This window comes from Pongo pygmaeus, chromosome 18, assembly GCF_028885625.2.
Source record: "Pongo pygmaeus isolate AG05252 chromosome 18, NHGRI_mPonPyg2-v2.0_pri, whole genome shotgun sequence".
Taxonomy (NCBI): domain Eukaryota; kingdom Metazoa; phylum Chordata; class Mammalia; order Primates; family Hominidae; genus Pongo; species Pongo pygmaeus.
Genome location: NC_072391.2, coordinates 82003066 through 82024269, shown reverse-complemented (window position 1 = coordinate 82024269; position 21204 = coordinate 82003066). Strand labels below are relative to the sequence as shown.

Here is a 21204-nt window from a genome sequence, read left to right as displayed (position 1 = left end):
ACACTTTCAACTGCTCAACAAAGTCCGCCCCATCTAAGGTAACAGGACTTGGTGGCCTTCTGTGTCCTCAGCCTGTTACTGCCATCCCTACTAGCTGCATGAGGCCTCCCCTCCTTGCTTTCTCCCCTCAACAGCCCTCTGCCAATGATCACTTCTCTCTACAAACAGCTGCCATCTGTTCCTTTCTCATCTTATGCCTTAGACTACCCTGAAGGCAAGGCCAATCATCACTCCAACTAGACAGTGCGTGGCATACGGTAAGTTCTCATTAGACAGTAATACAGGATGAATTAAACATCTGGAGATTAAAGTTGTTGGTTACGGCAAATGACTCCATTCATATTTGTTAGAAATGACTCAACAGACTTTAAAGGTCATTTAGCTCCTGGTCCAGAAAGTCTAAATGACAGCTCCTGAGAAGATGCACAGTAAAAGGCAAGGGCCCAGGCACACAAACCAGGAAGACGGGGGTTCGCACTCTGGCTCTGCCACTTCATTCATTTTGCAGCAGATCACTCCTCACCTGGAACAGATAAGGAGCTGCACCACGCTCAGCTATAGCAAACATGACCACGCATGTAAATACATAAGCAGACCACTCCCGGTATGATGGCCAGCTCAATACAGACATCAGAATCCCCCCCCCCCAGAAAATAAAGAGCTAACAGAGGTGGAAGAAGGGAAAAGCAAATGAACTTATGTGAGAGTTTGAGAAAACCAACAACTTTCAGCATCCCAAGAGGAAATGTTAGCCCAGCTTCCTTAAAATCTTGACAAGTTTTAAACATCTTGACATATTAAAGATGTATTAATAAAGTTCTGTTTCAGGCAACACTTTGGGAGGCTGTGGCAGGAAGATCACTTGAGTCCAGGAGTTCCAAGACCAGCCTGGGCAACACAGTGAGACTCTGTTGCTATAAAAAATAAAAATAAAAAAATTAGCTGTACATGGTGGTGCCTGCCTGTAGTCCCAGCTACTCAGGAAGCTGGGGCAGCAAGACCACCTGCGCCCAAGAGATCAAGGCTGCAGTGAGCTATGATCATGCCACAACACTCCAGCCTGAGTGAAAGAGCAAGACCCCGTCTCTTAAGAAAAAACAAAAAAAATACATTTTAAAAAAATAAAGCTCCATTTTAAGAGCAATGATTGTAAGAAATGAAGATTAAATACTTATCGTCAAAGATTGTCTCTTAAGATCCAAACACTCAAGAAACATTTAACGTCCAGTTTTGTAACATATCACACGTACATTAAGCCTTCCCATCCTGACTCATTTCGATAACCATCAACTGGAGGAGACACTAACGCTTTATGAAGTTCGTGAGCTCCTCTTCTCCCAGGCAGTGAGAAAACAGGGGTGCAAAAGCAGTTCTAATTCCTCCTAAGACCAGACCAAATTATGTTCAAGTGAATGAATCCTATTGTTATCATTCAAAAGTCAGGTCTTATGGACAAGCCAGAATTAATACCACTTCCAAATTTCTAATATCACTCTTCACTCTACTTAATTAAATTCCTCTTTCAACATCAACATTTTCATTTACGATTTTATTCCTAGCCTAAAGTCCAATACGCACTCAATTATGGAGGCTAAAAGAATCAAAATGAGGGAGGCGGCCCACCAAGGATAGAGGGCAGAGAATTTCTAAGTTGAAACTTTAAGTCTGACCTGCATTCCAAAGTCATTGCCATTGGTGTATCTATTTTACCTTCTTTGAGGGTATATAATAGAAGTTGGCTGTAATAACAAACTTTCCCCAGAAGCCTTCTTTTCAATTCATCATGGTTGGTATAATTTACTACTTAACTGTTCAGACAGCAACTTTAGGAAGATGGCCTCCCCCAGTCCATCTTTGTCACAGGAGTTGGTGGGGCTGCCTAGAACAATGTGTGTGAAAAGGCACAAAATGCCAGAATGACTCAAAAGACACAAAACTGAAACCTGTAGTTCACTTTTGTAATAACTCACATTAAAAGGCTGAACTGAAATTTCACTCTTATGAAATCTGCTGACATACAGAAAAATGGAGTCGCTTAATAGCCTTTTTTCACATTTTAAGACATACATGGTAGATGGTAGCTCACAAGGGCTGCCACAAATCAGCCTACTGAAATTGTTTATCAACTCAAAGGCAATACCAGCATCGTAAACTTTTATGTCATTATCAGCTGTGATTATTCTTACACGTTTTACACATCAAATTCTGTTTTCCTAAAATTAGGACTTAGGGGTCATATTACCATTAAAAATCCCTGAAAATGCAAGGTGCAGAACTCTGATTCTTAGGGCTCAATAACTGGCCCGTAATCGACATTCTGGTGTTGTTGATCTGCTTTTCTGTCATCTTTCTAACTGTCCAGAACATTCTCCAAGTGCTTTTCTTTTCCTCATTACCATCAATTGGGAAGAACACACACTATTATCTTGGTTATCTAACCAGGTGGAGTACAGCAAAGTGACCAAAATGTACCACTACCCATTGACTATAGATCAACTTATGTTTCTGAAGTAGAAAGATGTATAATAAATGTGAGGCTACAAACATCAAATCAGATGTGGACTAAACTCTCAATCCACAAGGGTGGATCCCTGTAAACGGGTGCCATGCCTTTTTAACTTAGATCACGCCGCATGACCACTGCCCGTGTACTTCAGAGTTTGAAGAGGAAGTGCAAAATATCTGAGAAATCATTTCCCCCAAGGAGGGGGAGAAATATATGCATGATTCATAAACTGCCAAAATAAAGATCAATTTTAGGATACACAGCCATGCTTAAATGATGGGGATATGTTCTGAGAAATGTGGCATTAGGCAATTTTGTCACTGTGGGCTCACATGCCTAGATGGTATACCCAACTACACACCTAGGCCATATGCTAGAGCCTATTGCTCCTAAGCTACAAACCCGTACAGCATGTTGTGTACTCAATACCGTAGGCAACTGTAACACAACTCACTGGTCACTAGAAATTGTTTAGCTCCATTATAATCTTATGGGACAACCGTCGTACATGTGGTCTGTAGTTGACTGAAACATCATTAAAGCAGCACATAACTGTATTTTCATTTACACTTAAATAAACACGGACAGGATAATTCATTAGAGAAGACCCAAATTGTAGTAACTTTGTTTCTCGATCCAATGCCTTTTAGGTATAAAACCACTGTGCACAATCACATGAACAGGTTTTGACTAACAATTCATAATAAATGACATTGCTAGATACTTCAATGCAACGTTTTCAGAGCTGTTCAAGAGCTCAGTTTTCCTAGTTCTCTCTCACTGGAACTTTAACTTATTTTATTGGGCAGTTGGCCGCTCTCCTTACCCAGCATTATTTATATTCTGTTAAAACAAAATATACTGTTGCATAATTTTGAAAGCAAAACATCAAATACAAAATGGCTCTATTTGTGATGTGAAAGCATCTGATACAATTTCGTCTAGTATATGAGGAATGTTCCTTAGTAAAGACCCAGGAAAAGTACAACGTTCACTAAAAGCATGTTCAATTTCAAACATCACATGTTCGTCAACTCCAAAGTATCTGTGCTAATGAGGGAAGCAGCAGCAAAGGCGCTCCCCACGTGTCTGCCATACTCACTCTTAACAAGGGTGTCGTGTTTTGCAACTACTTTCAAACACAAGCTATTAAGTTTTGGGTTTTTGAGACAGTCTCACTCTGTTGCCCAGGCTGGAGTGCAGTGGCACAATCTCAGCTCACTGCAACCTCCACCTCCTGGGTTCAAACTATTCTCCTGACTCAGCCTCCTCAGTAGCTGGGATTACAGCCATGAGCCACCATGCCCATCTAATTTTTTTATTTTTAGTAAAGATGGGATTTCGCTATGTTGGCCAGGCTGGTCTTGAACTCCTGGCCTCAAGTGATCCACCCACCTCAACCTCCCAAAGTGCTGGGATTACAGGCGTGAGCCACTGTGCTGGGCTGTATTAAGACTTTAAGGTTTCCTTTTGTTGACTCCTACTGAAAAATGGCAACCATCTCCTCTCAGACCAGTCACTGAAACACAGATCCCTCTCCAACCCTCGGGAGGACAGGCCTTTTGTGTTTAGATTCATCCTTCCCTTGGGGCTAAAGGAAGTCACTGAGTGTTCAGTTCACACGCTCTCCCCTGGCATGTTCTTCTCCTCTCAAATAACAGTTTACACTTGAAAAACAGCCAATGGAACAAAATGTTCACACATAACCTACACCGAGGAGATGGCCTTGCCACCAAGAAGGTCCAAGTAGAACCCGTTAAAGTGGATAGTTTAACAGTAATCAAGAGTTTAATGTATTTCACTTCAAAATCCTTTATACGTGATTCTTTTTCTTTTAGTCGATCTGCCTTCTTAATTTCACTTCTGATGGCATAAAAACTAGTTGGCATTTATTAAGCAGACTTAACAATAGGGGAAATAGTCCAGAAATGTGGGTATTTGAAACAAACTTGAGACCAAAAATACACAAATTATTCTAAGCATTTCGTGTATAACTTTTTTTTTTTTTTTTTTTTTTTAAAGAGATGGGGTCTCGGTATGTTGCCCAGGCTGGCCTCAAACTCCCGGGCTCAAGCGATCGATCCTCAAGCCTCAATTTCACACTATCATGCCTGGCAGAAAGGAATACATTTAATGTCTAAATCATTCCCTACTCCCTCTTTCCCAAAAGTTAATAACACAAATACCACTGTCTCAGTAGAAACAGATACTAATGCAAGTCAAACTCTATTATAACCCACATCAAGAGATCTTTTAACGAAACTAGACTTTCACTCAGTTAAATGCTGCTTAAAATAAGTGGGCCTACACTTAAAAGTGTGCCCACTAAAGGGAATTTGTGGTAGTGGATCTGACTTCTAACAAACTGAGTATATTTTACCACTTTTACAAAGTAAACCCCTAAAAGTAGGAGAATAAAACAACAAAAAAAATTTCAAACAACGCCATTCTCCCTAAGCCCTATATGATCCCAAGGGTTATTTACTGTGACTCTATTGTTCTACTATCTCACGAGACTCCTGAAACTGTCAGCAACTGCGTTCTGTCTATCGAAGGCTCAACAAACAGGCTGAAAAGAATTACATATTTTTAAAGAAACTACACTTTTGCTCAGAAAATTAAAACATCTTCATAACTGACCTAACCAAAATAGGATTAAAAAAATAATCTGTTGGGGAGGTGTTTACACTACGTCCATACAAAAATAATTACGTGGACTGTGTGTGGCAAGGCTTTCCTCTACTACCAGTCATTAAGAGGCCCTTACTTTCAGTGTTTCACGAAGCTACTTCAATTAGACTTTAACATAAAAAGAACATAACAAACTATTTATCAAACTATATTTAAAGTCATATGACTAAGTAGAATGTTTTAAAACATTTTAAATGAAGCTTTTCTTTCTTATTTTAAATAAAGAGAGAAAATCTCCCTAGGATGGGAGGTTTTCCTTTGTGGAGCAATTTTAGAAACAAAACTGTAATATTCTCAGCTGGGCGCAGTGGCTCATGCCTGTAATCTCAGCACTTTGAGAGGCTGAGGCAGGAGGATCACTTGAGGTCAGGAGTTCAAGACCAGCCCGGCCAACATGGTGAAACCCGGTCTCTACTAAAAATACAGAAATTATCTGGGCGTGGTGGCGGGCACCTGTAGTCCCAGCTACTAGGGAGGCTGAGGCAGGAGAATTACCTGAACCCAGGAGGAGAAGGTTGCAGTGAGCCGAGATTGCGCCACTGCATTCCAGCCTGGGCGACAGAGTGAGACCCCCTCTCAAAAAAAAAAGAAAATAAAATTCTCATGACTTCGAACTTAGAATGCACATTTTTAAGAGAACCCCACCATGCATTTCTCATTATAGGTTAAAAATAAACTTTTAACTTAGTAATCTATATAAAGGCTTACACAATCTATTTTTTTTTTTTTTTTTTTTTTTGAGATGGAGTCTCGCTCTGTCGCCCAGGCTGAAGTGCACTGGTGCCATCTCGGCTCACTGCAAGCTCTGCCTCCCAGGTTCACGCCATTCTCCTGCCTCAGCCTCCTGAGTAGCTAGGACTATAGGCACCTGCCACCATGCCCGGCTAATTTTTTGTATTTTTTTAGTAGAGACGGGGTTTAACCGCGTTAGCCAGGATGGTCTCGATCTCCTGACCTTGTCATCCGCCTACAGTAACAGTCCTTGCAATAAATACATTCTGAAAGCTGTGTTCAAGAAATCACCTGGCCTCAGTGCGGTGGCCCACGCCTGGAATCCCAACACTTTGGGAGGCTGAAGCGAGCAGATCACTTGAGGTCAGGAGTTTGAGGCCAGCCTGGCCAGCATGGTGAAACCCCGTTTCTACTAAAAATACAAAAAAACATAGTCAGACGTTGTGGCATGTGCCTGTAATCCCAGCTACTTGAGAGGCCGAGGCAGGAGAATCACTTGAACCCAGGAGGCGGAGGTTGTAGTGAGCCAAGATCGTGCCTCTTGCACTACAGACTGAGCAACAGAGTGAGACTGCATCTCAAAAAAAAGAAAAAAAAAAATCACCTGGCTTTAAAAAATATATATAAAGCCCAAAATAACGATGTTTGGCCTATCATTTCCTCATTTAAGAGAACTTCAGAACAACAAGAGTACCTGAGATACTGTATTTTGTATAAGGAATAAAATACTCTTAAAAATATATATACATTGCTTGCTATCATCCTACTGCCACCCAAAGAATGTGTTTTATTTTTTACACAATTCTGACCATCCATAGAAGGGTGTGCATTTGGCAGCTTGCTGCTACATCTTGGTAATGAAGGTTGTCAGGTGTTCCAAAAGGTCACATCAGAAAGTATTATGGAAAGCCTAAACGAAACAGCTTATTTTAACTTGGCTACTAGGTTGAGAATCTGAAGATCTGGTTACCAGGCTTGGTAGAATCCAACCTGACGACACAGCTTCTGCTTCTTAGGTACGTACAGTCACGCGCAGCGTAACAACATTTCGGTCAACAATGAGCCGCACATACGATGGTCCCACAAGATTCTAGTGGAGCTGAAGCGTCCTGCTGCCTAGTGGCGTCTCGATGCTCCTGATCCTGTGCAGGCCCCAGGCTAATGTTTGTGTCTTAGTTTTTAAGTTTAAAAAGTTAAAAACAATTTTTAATAGAAAAAAGCTTACAGGAAAGTAAGAATAAAAAGGAAGAAAATATTTTTGTATAGCTGTAGTGTGTGTTTTAAGCTAAGCATTCTTATGAGTCAAAAAGTTTAGAATTTTTAATTTAAAAGTAAAATAAAAAGTAAAAAAGTTACAGTAAGTTAAGGTTAATTTCTTATTGAGGAAAAATTTGTAAATCAACGTAGTATAGCCTAAGTGTTGAGTGTTTATAAAACTCGGCTTTGCTCAGTACCGTCCTGGGCCTTCACATTTACTCAGCACTCATCACTGACCCATCCAGAGCCACGCCAGTCTTGCAAGCTCCATTCACGGTGAGTGCTCTAAACAGGTGAAGCACTTTTCATCTTTTATACCGTATCTGTACTATATTTTTTCTATGTCTAAATGTGTTCAGGCACACAAATACTTAGCACTGTGTTACAACTGCCTACAGTATTCAGTAGTAACACGCTGGACAGGTTTGCAGCCCGGGAGCAACAGGCTGCACCACTAGCCTAAGGCTCTACCATCTGTATTTGTGTAGTACTCTCTGATGTTAACACCCACATCTCGGAACACATATCCATCATTAAGCAACATGTGGCTATGTGAGCACACATACCTCTTTCATACCCTGCTGTATTTCTGACTTCCTACTGTAACTTTTTAAAAACAATCTGTGAATTGTTTCTATTTTTATTGTGAATTGTTTCTACTTTGGAGCCTTAGCACTCTAAAATAAAATATTAACTTTGGGCTGAACTCTTAACATTTTTGTCTTCCTTTCAAGAGCTGACCTTGGTGTATCAAAATTCTGAATAAAATCCATTTACTCAAATCCAAAAAAAACATGTTATTTCACAAAATGCTTTCTTGTATCTTAAGAAATATAAAAAAGAAGGAGCACACAGTGAGTACAAATCAGGATTATCATACCAAAGGTATATCACAGAAAAAGTCCATTATACATTCACACCGTGGAGCAGAATTACTTGAACAAAAGGCAAGAAATGGAAATGTAACTTGTCAACAGAAAAGAACTAACAGACATGGATCTTTCACTTAACATGAAGTTAGGACAACCCTCTCCTCCCATTTGTTTCTATATTGTCTTACTTTTAGAGAACATTTAAGACATAGGCATTCTTCAGACAGTGCTATTAATACACAGGTCATCTGCCATTGTTATGGGTAACACTCTATCACCACAGTCTATAAGCCCAGTTGATGAGGTCTGCTCCCATCTTCACTCTAGATTTGTATCTTTTCAACTATACCTGCAATCTTTATGGCTACAGGATCCTCTGAAACTGGAACAAGCCCTTCTTTGACTTCACTCTGCTTTTCAGAAACCAGGGGAGATATGGCGGGAGGGGAATACTTAGTTTCCACATAGGCCACTGGCGAGGAGGAAGAGGGCTTAGAATCGTGAAAGAGACTGGCCCAGGACTTGGGCTGGCTGACAGGGAGGGTGCCTGATGCAGAGCCCGTGCCGTCAGCAGGAGGTGATGCACTCTCGGGTTTGGTTGGGTCCAAGTCTACGCTTTCCGTGGTGTGCAACTCCACCCCGTTGGTAGCTGTGCCCTCACCCGATGATTCAAGTATTTGTCCATTAGCAACTCCAAGGTTTTCAGTAGTATCGGTACCAACGCAGGGCTGCGCCCCAGCTGTCCTTGACAGGGTGTCTCTGCCAGCCTCTGCAGGGAAGCAGGACTGACCAAAATCAGCCCCGGGGCCCCCCTCCGGCTGCCCTGCAGTCCTGGTGTCACTGCCAAGTGCTCCAGGGAAAGGACTGTCAGGCACAGTGTCACTGACAGAGTCCGTGGAGTTCTGCGGGCTGTTACAAGTCCTGGGCGTAACTGACGGGGGCACGTCACCCATAAATTCTGCATCCTCTGCACTGACACTGTTCGGGACTGCTGAATTGGCATGGCCATTGACCAGGGCTTCTGTGGAAATACTATCATCGCCACCATCTTTCAAATAGCTGTAATATCCAGGTGGCCGCTTTTTCTTCTTTTTACGCTCCCTTTGTCCAAGACCACCTGAGACACCATCGTTTTCCAAAACTTCCGCCTCCACATTAGAACTTCCATCCAAAGCGAGGGCAGAGCCTGGGTACTGGCAGTCGATGGAGCCATAGCTTGCTTCTTTAGTGATACCATCAGGGGTTGTTTTGGAAGTTGTACAACCGAGAATAAATTCAGGGGCCTGAGGGTTCAGTGTGCTTGAAATACTGTAGCTGGGGGTTCTCGGCAAAGTGTCACTGGGTTCAATGACTTCATCGACACCAAACTCAATTCTCTGATATTCTTGTCCTGTTTAGAAAGAAAACTATTAGTTAAGAACACAGTTCTACAAACTCTAAGTACCAGTAATTACTCACTTTCTCTTTGAAAATGAAAACCTTAAATTCTCTTCCTAATCAACAAATCTATTACGTCCTTTACTTACGCTGAACAATTTGCTGAAAATGAAACAACTATAAAATTATTATTTAATTTGGGGATATGAAAAGCAGAAGCCTGTACTTATCTTTCTAGCTAAGGCTTTCAGAAGGTAGAAATTAAAATAAATTTGTAATAAAAAGCAAGTAATATTTTGCCAGTTTAAAAATACCTCTCAATGGAATCTGACTTTCTTATAGCTGCCTTATGCCTGAGATAAAGGAATATGTATTTTGGACAACTTAAATTTTAAAAGATCATGACAACTAACTTAGGGACTTAAAACATGGTTAAATCAGCTTCTCTAGTTAACATGATTTGATTAATTCCAAAAACATGAACTATGCAAAGAATCCTATACATACTGGATAGGAGAAATTAGAAAGTATAAATTTAAAAACAAAAAAAAAAGATGTCAAAAAAAGATTCAACAACAAAAACAAAGAATCCTATATATAAAAGCGCACTTCAGAGCACTCTTCTGAATTCTGTATCTCTTGGTCTCCTCCACTGGTAACCTTCAATTAAGTCTGAAAAATGGCCCTGACATGAACACATGCAAATGTCCTCTAAATAAATTCACACTGGATTAACTCCATGGGTGGTAAAGCCTTCCAAAAATACCAAAAGAAAAAGTTAGAATTGTGAACTTTTAAATATCTCTTGGGAAGCCTTCAATACTTCCCAGTTAACCACAATCCACATATTTCATTCATGCTAAGACAGACGTATTTTTATAGTTTACATCACTGAAATCAGGTTAAGTTTTAGAATCAATTGTGTCTTTCAACAGACATCAAGCATCAATGTCACCTTATATTTGATAAAAAGTTACACATTTTGAAGTTAAGGAAAGGACACATGCCTTATATTTCATCTTTAATGCATAAAGATTTCTTCCAGGCTAGCATTAAGGGGCCAATTTTTTTTTCAAGGCATCTATCTCAAGAAAAGAAACTAATACCCAAAGAACGGTGTTCTACTGCGGAGAGTTGAATATATTTTACCTTGGAAGGACCCCTAGAAGTCTTTTTGTAGAAGAAAAAATACAGACGCTGAGAGGGGCCAGTTACGTGCAAGTGAGTGGGCAGGAGGCTGGAGCTACACAGCCTCCTGAATCTTTGTATGCTTTGGAATCACAGCCCCCCACTGTGGGGGGTGAGGGGTGGTGGCAGCACAATCCTGCTCCAACAACAGAAAGTTCCTGGAAAAGAACACTGATGACAATCACACCTAACAGCAAGTTTATGTATAAAGTCACGACCATCTAATTCCTTTGGCTACTATTTATTTTTTGTTTCCTTACTTTAAAAAGAATTATCAAGGGGAAATGAATTTATTATCAGATGTAGGGGATGACTGTTCATTTTGGTTCCAGACATCCCCTATTCCCTGATGTTCTGGGGCTGTCAAGGCTCCCCGGATTGAAACGGGTGTGCCTGGGGAAGAAGGCTCCACGTGGAGCCTGCCCTTTGAAGGCTGTGAAATCACATTTGAAACTAGAACATGTTGTGTCATTCTGCTTATGCAAGACTGATTATTTCTAAGACGCAGATGTGCTGTCCACATCTCAATTCTCAATCTTATCAGAAAATAAAACATTCTAGAATGTGATGTAACGTGAACAGAACCATTTCAGTATGTTATAGTTAGTATCAAACATTTACTCAATACCATGTTTGATCATCTCACTAGAAGGCAGATTCCTAGCCAGCACAGTTCCTCTTCTTATCGAGGAACACTCACAATGGACGCACATGACTTGCACCGCATGGCAGAGAGCTCAGAGCCCAATCTGCCAGGCAGACGAAGTGCAGGACGGCCTGCACGCTTGGCTTCAACAACCCAATCAATACATTAGGAAAATGGAAACTCAACACTCAGGTAATGCAGGCAGAGGCTCATAAAACCATGAATCCTAACACAGCATTTCTCCAAGGTTGCTCACTGCAGTACATGCAGTAGAGTGGCCTGCACTGCGAGGCAGGGGGCGAGGGACGGAAATACACAGAGATTAGTAACACAAGGGCCCTGCTCAGAGAGTTCACATTTATTAGGGAGACAAATATCAACAACTGAGAATGAAAACATGGAGGGAGGGGAGAGAAGGCTGTGAATAGCTTTAGAAAAAGGATTCTTCTGGATGCAGGTAACAGTGATCCACTTCTATAAGAAACTAGAGGTCAGTGGAACTTGATGGATCACTGAATTGCTAAGGGCGGGGTGAAGGAGTGGTATCTCAAGCGGTATCTCAAGCTTTAGGAACATCTAAAACAGGCAGTGCTTGAGGTGAAGGACAACCATTCACTTTGATTTGATTATTACTTGTTGTATGCCTGTATGAAAATATCCCATGTACCCCATATATATATACACACCTACTATGTACCTACAAAAATTAAAATATAAAAAAATTTAAAAAACACAAAAATAGAAAAGGCCGAGATGTAAAAGGGAGGCCACGATGAGGTGCCTCTGCAAAGGGCTTGCTGCAGCTGGAGGTGGTAGGAGGGAGCAGAATAAAGCATCCTAAACCATTCATCCAACAAATGTACTGAGAGCTTACAACATTCCAGATACTACAGGCGCAGTGACAGACATAGAGCAATGGACCCTGCCATCAGCAGCTGAGCAGGCTGGAAAGGGAGGCAGGCCCATGACAGTGCCCACAGGCTCTGTACAGTCGAACAGGCACTGGAAGAGAAACTAATGTCATGGAAACACAAGATACCCAGAAAGGCTGCAGAGAAAAGCAGGCCTGTCACTAACTGTGCAAACTAGTGGCAAGATTCCAGTAGTGTTTTTGGCAGAAAAAAGGCAGGACTTAGAGGGAAGAGAGTAAAGAATGGAGAAAAAGGGCCAAGAAGCAGTCATTGAAAAGGGCAGGCAGGCTGGAAGGAGGGAGGGGGAAGCAGAACTCCAGAGGCTGGGGGAGCTGGTGGTGCCCACTGCACAGGCAGGAGGGTGAACTCAAAGAAGTGATGTGCATGGGAAAATCATGGTGCATTTGTAAGCACTGGTTCAACATGAGCAGCATGCTCACTACGTGCAAAGCACACAGTGACAGAGGAAGTCCCACTGACTCAGACGCCTGAGAGGCTGACATCAGCCGATTAAAAGGTGGCTCAGGAGGCTGAGCAGCCCGGCTTTCGGGTCCCTCAAGCTTCATTTATTTTATTACTTGTCCTAAGCTATTGTTAGATCTGCTCTTTCCCTTACGGTCTCCCACATTTCTTATAAATCTAAAATTTTAGATATAATCACTCCCTGATGTTACTGGAGATAAAACGTTTGGTTAGTCTTTTCAAGGTTTCTATTGAAGCCTAAATTGTAATTAAAACCCCTTTCATAAGTCTGACCATGCTAACTGAACAGGGAATCCAAACCCCTAACTCTCAAAGAAAAAGTTTGGCATCCGTTTCCTGGAGGCCAGTAAGGGCCTTTAAAGTGATTCAGATTGAAAAATGATCTAGACAAATTTGAACTGTGCAAGGGCAGCCTGCAATCAATAATTAAACGACCTTGTTGGTATTCCAACACTGGGTACTTAAGCAATACAAAATCATTGCATCTCCATAAGCACCATCTCTGGCAATCAGCTTAGTGCCTGTGATGGAGACCCAAAAAAGTAACAGACCAGGAGGTGAAAAGGTGACCTGAGTTCCCAAGAGTCAGCGACAGACCAGGACATGAATGTGAACTGCAAGAACAATAGATGCCAGCTGCCCCTTAGTTTACAAAGAACACAGGCTCAGAAGCTAGCTGTCGCTGGAGCCAGCAGGCTGCTTAGCAACAAGACCCAAAGTTCGCTTCAACTCCAGCGTGTGCTGATGAAGAGTAACATACCTGTTGCACTCAGAACTGTTACAAAAACTTTAAAACCAATTCACTAGTCAAAGTGATTCAGCAATTAAATACATTACAGTTTACAGCAAAAACTTCAAGCTGCAAAGAAATGTTTATTCAAATGGGAAACAATGTTTACAGGTAGCCTGCCCACCCAGCACGTATGGCCAAATTCCCTTCAGGGAAATAAGGAGAGAACTAGCTTACCATCAGGTAGTTTATCCACAGCCTGTGTGCCACACAGAACTGTTCCACTGTATGGAGGAAGCTGCACAAAGAATCAGAAAACAAATTTTAATTCAACAAAATGTTAAAACCAACACTTACCATTTAATTAAGGCAACAATTCATTAAAACTCTTAATCCATACAACTTTGCATGCCATTACTTTTAGCAGAATAACATACATGAAGAGTCAGTGCAATCTAAATCATCTTCATTTAAGGAAAAAAACACAATAGAAATGCTTTCAAATATTTATCACTATTAAACAGATCCGAAAATGAAGCCAAAAAGAATAAAAATGAACTCCAATGGACATGTAAATCAGCTACAATAAAATGCTTATGATACATCCTTCTTTCCACAGGATGTCAGTCACTGACCATCCAGACCACAGACACTTTTGTTTGTGCACTAGTGAAGATGGCTCTTCCTAAGTGCACCTCTTATTCACGATCACTACATTGCAACACAGCCAGTAGAGGCTGGGACCAGGTCCATGGTCGGACAGCAGAGGAAAGCGCACTATAAACAAAAAGCCTGGTGAGTGCGGCTCCCTTTTTAACACAGTGCCTTAATTAACTAAATTAACAGCTAGAAGTCACATTCCTTGTTTGGTAGACAGAAAGCAGAATGGGAACTGTCTGACCTCTTTGTAAAAAGCTGAAAGGTTATCTCAAAAATAACTTAAATTCTTCTTCTTCCTAGCTATTCCATAACATTTATTTAAGAGTTGGAAATGCTTCCAATGGACACATTGGGTGTAAGAAAGTTTAGGAAGGGGCCGGGCATGGTGGCTCATGCCTGTAATCCCAGCAATTAGGGAGGCTGAGGTGGGTCAATCACTTGAGGTCAGGAGTTCTAGACCAGTCTGGCCAACATGGTGAAACCCCATCTCTACTAAAAATACAAAAAATCAGCTGAGCGTGGTGGCAGGCACCTGTAATCCCAGCTACTTGTGAGGCTAAGGCAGGAGAATCGTTTGAACCTGGGGGGTGGAGGTTGCAGTGAGCCGAGATCGCGCCACTGCACTCCAGCCTGGGCAACAGCACGAGACTCTGTCTCAAAAAAAAAAAAGTTTAGGAAGAAAAGGGGTAAGGTAAGCAGAGAGACAAACTGCTACCTGAGGGCAGAACAAAAGAACAAAAAGACATTCTGGTGCAGCACTTCCCAAAGTCTGTTCACTGCAGTACAATGGCCAGTGCAGGAATGGGCCTAGGGCCACAAAGTTCAGAGGCTCCCGGGTGAGTCTCATGCCCAACACTGTATGAGAGCTGCTGCTTGATTGGCTTCCTCAGCTGATTTCTCCAATGAGATCTCAGCACACCATTTCAATAATCACAGCAATAAAAGCTTCTTTCTGCAAGTAACCCAGTAAGTTCTCTTCCCAGAGAATTAAGACAAACAGGAAAACACAGGGCAATTCAAAATAAGCCAACACCTTCAGGAGTTGACAGCTGCACTTATCTCCACCACCAGGGGGCAACCTAGTACTCATCACGTTGACACCCAGAAGAAAGCATTCTGTATGCCGAGATGGGCTACACTAGCCTTGGCACCCCCAAGGCAAAGACCATTCCACACACCAGCATTGACGCTGGCAGGCACCTGGAGCAGAGAGGTGGGTCTATAAGGGCAGTGGACAAAGCGGCCATGTGTGTCTCAGGAAGCCTCCAATCTCATTCAAAACCCTCTGTGGTCACAAAAGACAGTTTAGAAACTGATACATAGAATGCCCTCTCTTTTTCTGTTAATGACACTAGGATGCCCCCTGGTGACAGAACGCTGTATTATTTTGAGGCATGAAAAGTGTTTTGAATCACTATTTTTACACAAAATCATTGTAACATCAAGAAATCTTTTTCTGAGTCAAAACAGTTTCATCACTATTGTATCAATGTTCTCTTCATACTCCCGGTATTCTGTTCTGCTCGGGGAAGAGAGAATGCTAAAGAAAACCTCCAGACCCGAGAGAGTGCAGCAGGCCGGGAAGACGCACAATTCGGAGAAGGGACCTCTTCACCCATCCACTTCAAAAGCCAGTGCAAGGCAGAGAGCTGTTAGAACCCTGATCACCATCTTCCGGCTGTCCCCTTCCTCAACATTCAACCACGGGGTGTGAACACTCACTCAACTCCCAGCCACTCCCACAACATGCAGAAGAAAACCCCAGCAATCAGGAAAAATACACAGATGACGCTGAGGACAAGACAAGTGGAGAGGCGGGGCCAGTAATGCCAGGTGGCGCTGACTGAGGGTGGAGAGGCTGGAGAGGCTGGACCAGTGACACCAGGAGGCACTGACTGGGCACTCAGGGTGTGCCAGGCACACATCCTGCTCCTCCTCAACAACTCTGGGGAGGAGGTCCTGTTACTGCGGCCCTCTGACAGATGAGGATGCCAGGTGACACTGCTAGTAAGAGGCACAGCAGGGATCCGGTGAGACGACCACCATCAAACTCCCAGATGACACTGCCACCTTCGGTAAGTGTGCTCAACACACTTAATTTGATTTGCTAAGCTGATAAAAGAGTGCACCTGCAGGAATGCCGGATGGGTTGTGGCACTGTGGAAATGTGTGTGTTTTACTCCACAGGCACACAGCACCTTTCATTCGACAAACCTCCCTCACACATCAGATGCACTTAGTCTGTGGTAAGTGGACATCTAAATACACAACAGAATAAAAGTGCAAGGATGGTTCGAAGTTCACTCATTAACCATATAACTATTTGTAAGAATACAAAGTTCAAAAATCAAAGCAAAGACATAAAATTCCTTACACAAATGCAAAGTGAGCAATGGAAAAAACCATCATCTATTAATAGTTATGCTAAACACACAGTCTGAAAACAGTGCTGCAGCCTTGTGAAAAGGATACTTGGGCCCGTGGCTAGGAAGGTCATGTTCTGAAGTCTCCCTCTGGGGCTACCTGTGTGTTCTGCTTTCCATCTCAAAGACTCTCCTGAACCACAAAGCCCTCCTTTAAAATCCCATTAAGACACCAAATTAGGCCGGGCGCGATGGCTCACGCCTGTAATCCCAGCACTTTGGGAGGCCGAGGTGGGCAGATCACAAGGTCAGGAGATCAAGACCACCCTGGCTAACACGGTGAAACCCCGTCTCTACTCAAACTACAAAAAATTAGCGGGTGAGGTGGCAGACGCCTGTAGTCCCAGCTACTCGGGAGGCTGAGGCAGGAGAATGGCATGAACCTGGGAGGCAGAGCTTGCGGTGAGCCGAGATGGCGCCATTGCACTCCAGCCTGGGCGACAGAGCAAGATTCCGTCTCAAAAAAAAAAAAAAAAAAAAAACCACATCAAATTGAGAACTGTCTCTACTCTCTACTCTCCATGAGTACCCACACACACCCACACCACACACACTGCCCACTGCCAACACTATGTCATCGGGGGCTTATTTACTCAGTCATGGTTGGGATGTGTGCTACTTCCAAAGCCGAGATTCTGGAAACTTTAAAGAATGGTGAGCATTTCCTCTTTCTTTCTGAACATAAATAAAAGGATTACGACTGAGGTTTAAACATGCTTATTAAATAAGTTGACTGCATTTTTTCCACTGGAGAAAATCATTTTTAAATCACTGAAGCACAACTCTAGAAAAGACGCCAGCTACCTTTCACCTGAATTCGTTTCTCCTGATGCCACTGAATTACTAGCCACCTTATCTTGCCAGTGGCAAGCTGCCAAGCAAACTAAAAGACAAAGCAGCCCTCCGCTGGCAGGAGGGGCTTCTGCAGGAAGGCAGAACGCTCTTTCAGCTTAACATCCCACGTTTCTTAATTTTGATTTTTCAATTCATGGCCCCAAGTAGAGAAAACAATGTTTTATCAAGCTCCTAATAGCCGAGAAAAAGCGTATGAAAAATTCGGCTAGATTGTAACTTATGCCACGGCCACATGGTAGTAACACTGCATGTTTGAGAGGCAATTATGTTACCTGAGAGATAACAGGCCAAACTGTGCTGTGGAAGTGACACGCCTTCCCCTCGCCACTCACACACCCACAGGCCCAACCACATGCCGCCCCGTGAAAGTGAGTTCCTGTGTAATGATGTGCTATTATAATTCAGACTCCTGAAGACTGGGGAAAACAACTCCATCCAATTATGTTAATTAGCCTGCATTTTCCTTTTGCAGGTTACTGTGATTTTGATAAACTCTTTTTAGACCCCTCCAAACTTCACCATATGCTCAAAAATAAGAAAAACAGAAAAGCCCAAATAAGCCCCGACACACTTCGAGTTCTGATGCTCGGGCTCATTTTCATGAGACACAGTCACGTCTTCTGTGAATAAAAGGTTTGGCATAACTTACCATCTGTACCCTTTTCATCCATTTCTACTAACATCTGTTACTCACTAGTTATCGGACCATACATTAGCTGATTTCCCAACATTTCCATGACGTCAATAAGCATTCTGCATTTTTTCAATTTAAAAAACAGAAGAGAGAGAAAAGAAATGGGAGGCCCAAAAGGAAAGAACGTGCCCAAGCCCTCCGAGCCTGTGGAAGTGGCAGAACTGAAGCGACCCCAGGCCTTCAGACTTGAAATACGGTGCACTTTTCACTTTCCTATCACATGAAAACTCAAGTTTTTGTCTACTCACTTGCAAACAGGCACACACCCATCCACATGTGTACACAAGTGAGAAAACCTGTAGCAACTAAAACGTATGGTTACATTGGTGTGATGTGGGGAAAAATGCAAAATCCCCTTACTTAAAAAAAAAAAAAAAAAAAAAATACACACACACACACACAAATTACGTGGGCCTGGCAGCACACACCTGTAATCCCAGCTATTCAGGGGCTGAAGCATGAGAACCCCCCTGAGGCGGGGCGGGGGGTCAAAGCTGCAGTGAATTGTGATTGCACTCTGCACTCCAGCCTGGGCAGAGTGAGACCCTGTCTCGAAAAAAATAAAAAAAAAAAAATAGAAAAAAAAAAAATAAAATAAAACGTGTGGTGTTTATATAGAGATAAGCAATAGGCCCACAGAATAGCACATTCGGAACCAGGGGAGATGTGCTGCCCAACAGGGCTGACAGGACGGCTAAGGGCTGAGTTCCCAATGAACAGTGAGGAGGCACCTGCCAGGGCCACAGGGGAGGGGAGTTCGATGCCACCTCACACATATACAAAATTCAGTGCCTCAATTTCAGCTTATTACACGCTGAAGCGTGAAAACAAAATCCGAAAACTTTTAGAAGAAAACAGACAAATGTCTTCGTTATCTCAAGGATGGGAAGAATTTCCTAAAGATATTTTTAAAACTAAAAATCCACAAACTATAAGGAAAAAAAAATCAATTCAGTTGACATTAAAGTTAAAAGTGTACTCCTCTTATCCAACAACAACAACAAAAAACCTAACCCCAAAAAGGTGCCTAACATGTGAAGCTTAAAGCCCTCATGCTACGAACAGATGCTTGTAAAACCAAAGACTAATCCTAAAATCAGTAAGAAAAAGACAAGCTACTTGATTTAAAACTATGGACAAGGGATATAAATCAACTAATTCACAGCAGAGGATATCCGTATTGCCAGCAGACATGTGAAGAGAATGAAATAGTACCCAGCTGTTTGTAATCTGGGAGATGTAAATTAAAACAATGAGAGTCCATTTACTACATATCAGATTCACAAAAATTTTAAATACGCCAACACCAAGAGTTAGCAAGAATTTTTTTTTAATACGAGCAAGAAAACTCCCATGCACTGCTGATGGGAATGAAGACTGTTAAAATCCTAGATAGCAAACGAGCAGTCTCTAGTGAAACTGAAGAGGCTCAGTCCACAGAACCCAGTAATTCCATTCCCAGGTCTGTATCCTGGAGGAGCCCACAGAGGGGCACGAGGAGACACGATAAAATACGTTGAGTGCAATATTTTTAACGGCTGAACTAGAGACCGAAATGGCCCTCAACAGGAAAATATGTAAGTAAATTGCAGTGTGTTCAATCAGTGGTACTGAGCCCTGGAAATCAAAGAACAAGGACAAATTTCTCAGCATAAAGAATACAACGTTAGTTTAAAATAAATGACAAAATGAATATAGTATACCATTTACGTGACACTTTAAAGTACATAAAACACGGCGATTGACGTAGTATATGATAAAAGGTGAAAAACAGTCAGGACCAATATTTCCCAATTTCAGCAGAGTAGTTGCTTCTGGGGAGAGATGGGAGAGAGGTCCAAAGGAGGATTCAATTGCATCTGTAATGCTTTATTTGCTTTTCAAAGCCTAATAAAGTAAATACAGCAAAATGTCAAATCAAATGTCAGTCTAATCTAGCTGGTGGGTTGAGGCATTTCTCATATTATTCTCCATACTTTTCTCTACTCTGGAATTCTTTATTTAAAAAAACAAATTAAAATAGAAACATAACTATTAATTGTATCTACCCACGTACTCACTAAAACACAGTTTTGTCTTACCTCAACTGAAGATCGAGGAGTCACAAAGAACTGATTGAATTCATCAGGGCTAAAATCTCCAAAAATATACTGAAAAAAATAAGAGAGTCACTGATCACATAAAATATACAAATTACGTACTTTCAGAAAAAATGCTACATATTTTAACAATCCTATGCCACATTTGGGCCATAACCCCCAAGATCCTTTCTCAATTAAACAGAGGATCTGCAACTCAGAGTTCTAGGCTGTTTATATAAAAGAAATACTACTGAACCTTTCCTACAAATTGTCAAAGAACACTATGAAACTGATAAAGCTTATTTTGAAACAAGTCAATTTTCTATGCCAAACTTGTCGAGTCCTGCTTGCAGGAGACTTTTATTGGTTCACAAATACTGCCAGTTGTTCCATTTACCTTTCTGCTGACTCATGCCACTACCTCCATTTCCGTTTTCTCTGCCAAACATACTAAAGAAAAGCAGAAAACGTGGTTCAAATGGGAATACAAGGAAATCCAAAAAAGGAAAATGTTAATGATCCTGATTAATGATCTTTAAAAATATCTATATAACTTTTTAGTTTAAAAATGCATTTCCACAGGATACACATATACACAGATACACATATTATCAGACAGACACAGCCCTTGTCGCAAGCCCTGATTTCACGGAATTCAGAATGTGACTTTCTGGAAAACGAAGTGGTTAAACTGCATGGATGTGAGTCTGGCAAGTGCCTACCAGTTCATATTCTCCATGGAGCTTCAAGAAACAAGTCATTGAGGCCTTGCGCAGTAGCTCACACCTATAATCCCAGCACTCTGGGAGGCTGACATGGGCGAATCACTTAAGGTCAGGAATCTGAGACCAGCCTGGCCAACATGGTGAAACCCCCATCTTTACTAAAAATACAAAAATCAGCCAGGCGTGGTGGCATGTAACTGTAGTCCCAGCTGCTCGGGAGGCTGAGCCAGGAGAATCGCTTAAACCCGGGAGGCGGAGCTTGCAGTGAGCTGAGATCGAGCCACCACACCTCAGCCTGGGCAACAGAGCCAGACTCCATCTCAAAAAAAAAAAAAAAAAAAAAGAAGTCATTGAGAAGAATCAGCAATTTCCA

At 42.0% G+C, this 21204-nt stretch overlaps 1 protein-coding gene across 3 annotated transcripts in view; it reads right to left on the bottom strand.

The window, feature by feature from the left end:
- Positions 1–21204, bottom strand: part of USP10 (ubiquitin specific peptidase 10) — a 78523-nt gene that overhangs the window by 25646 nt on the left and 31673 nt on the right. For all 3 annotated transcript variants that reach the window (XM_054452680.2, XM_063654155.1, XM_063654154.1), the window contains 3 exons: positions 20107–20175; positions 13631–13691; positions 8408–9448 (listed from right to left, as the gene is read on the bottom strand). In XM_054452680.2, coding sequence (XP_054308655.2) covers positions 8408–9448; positions 13631–13691; positions 20107–20175 — 1171 coding nt within the window. The remainder of the gene's footprint in view (positions 1–8407; positions 9449–13630; positions 13692–20106; positions 20176–21204) is intronic.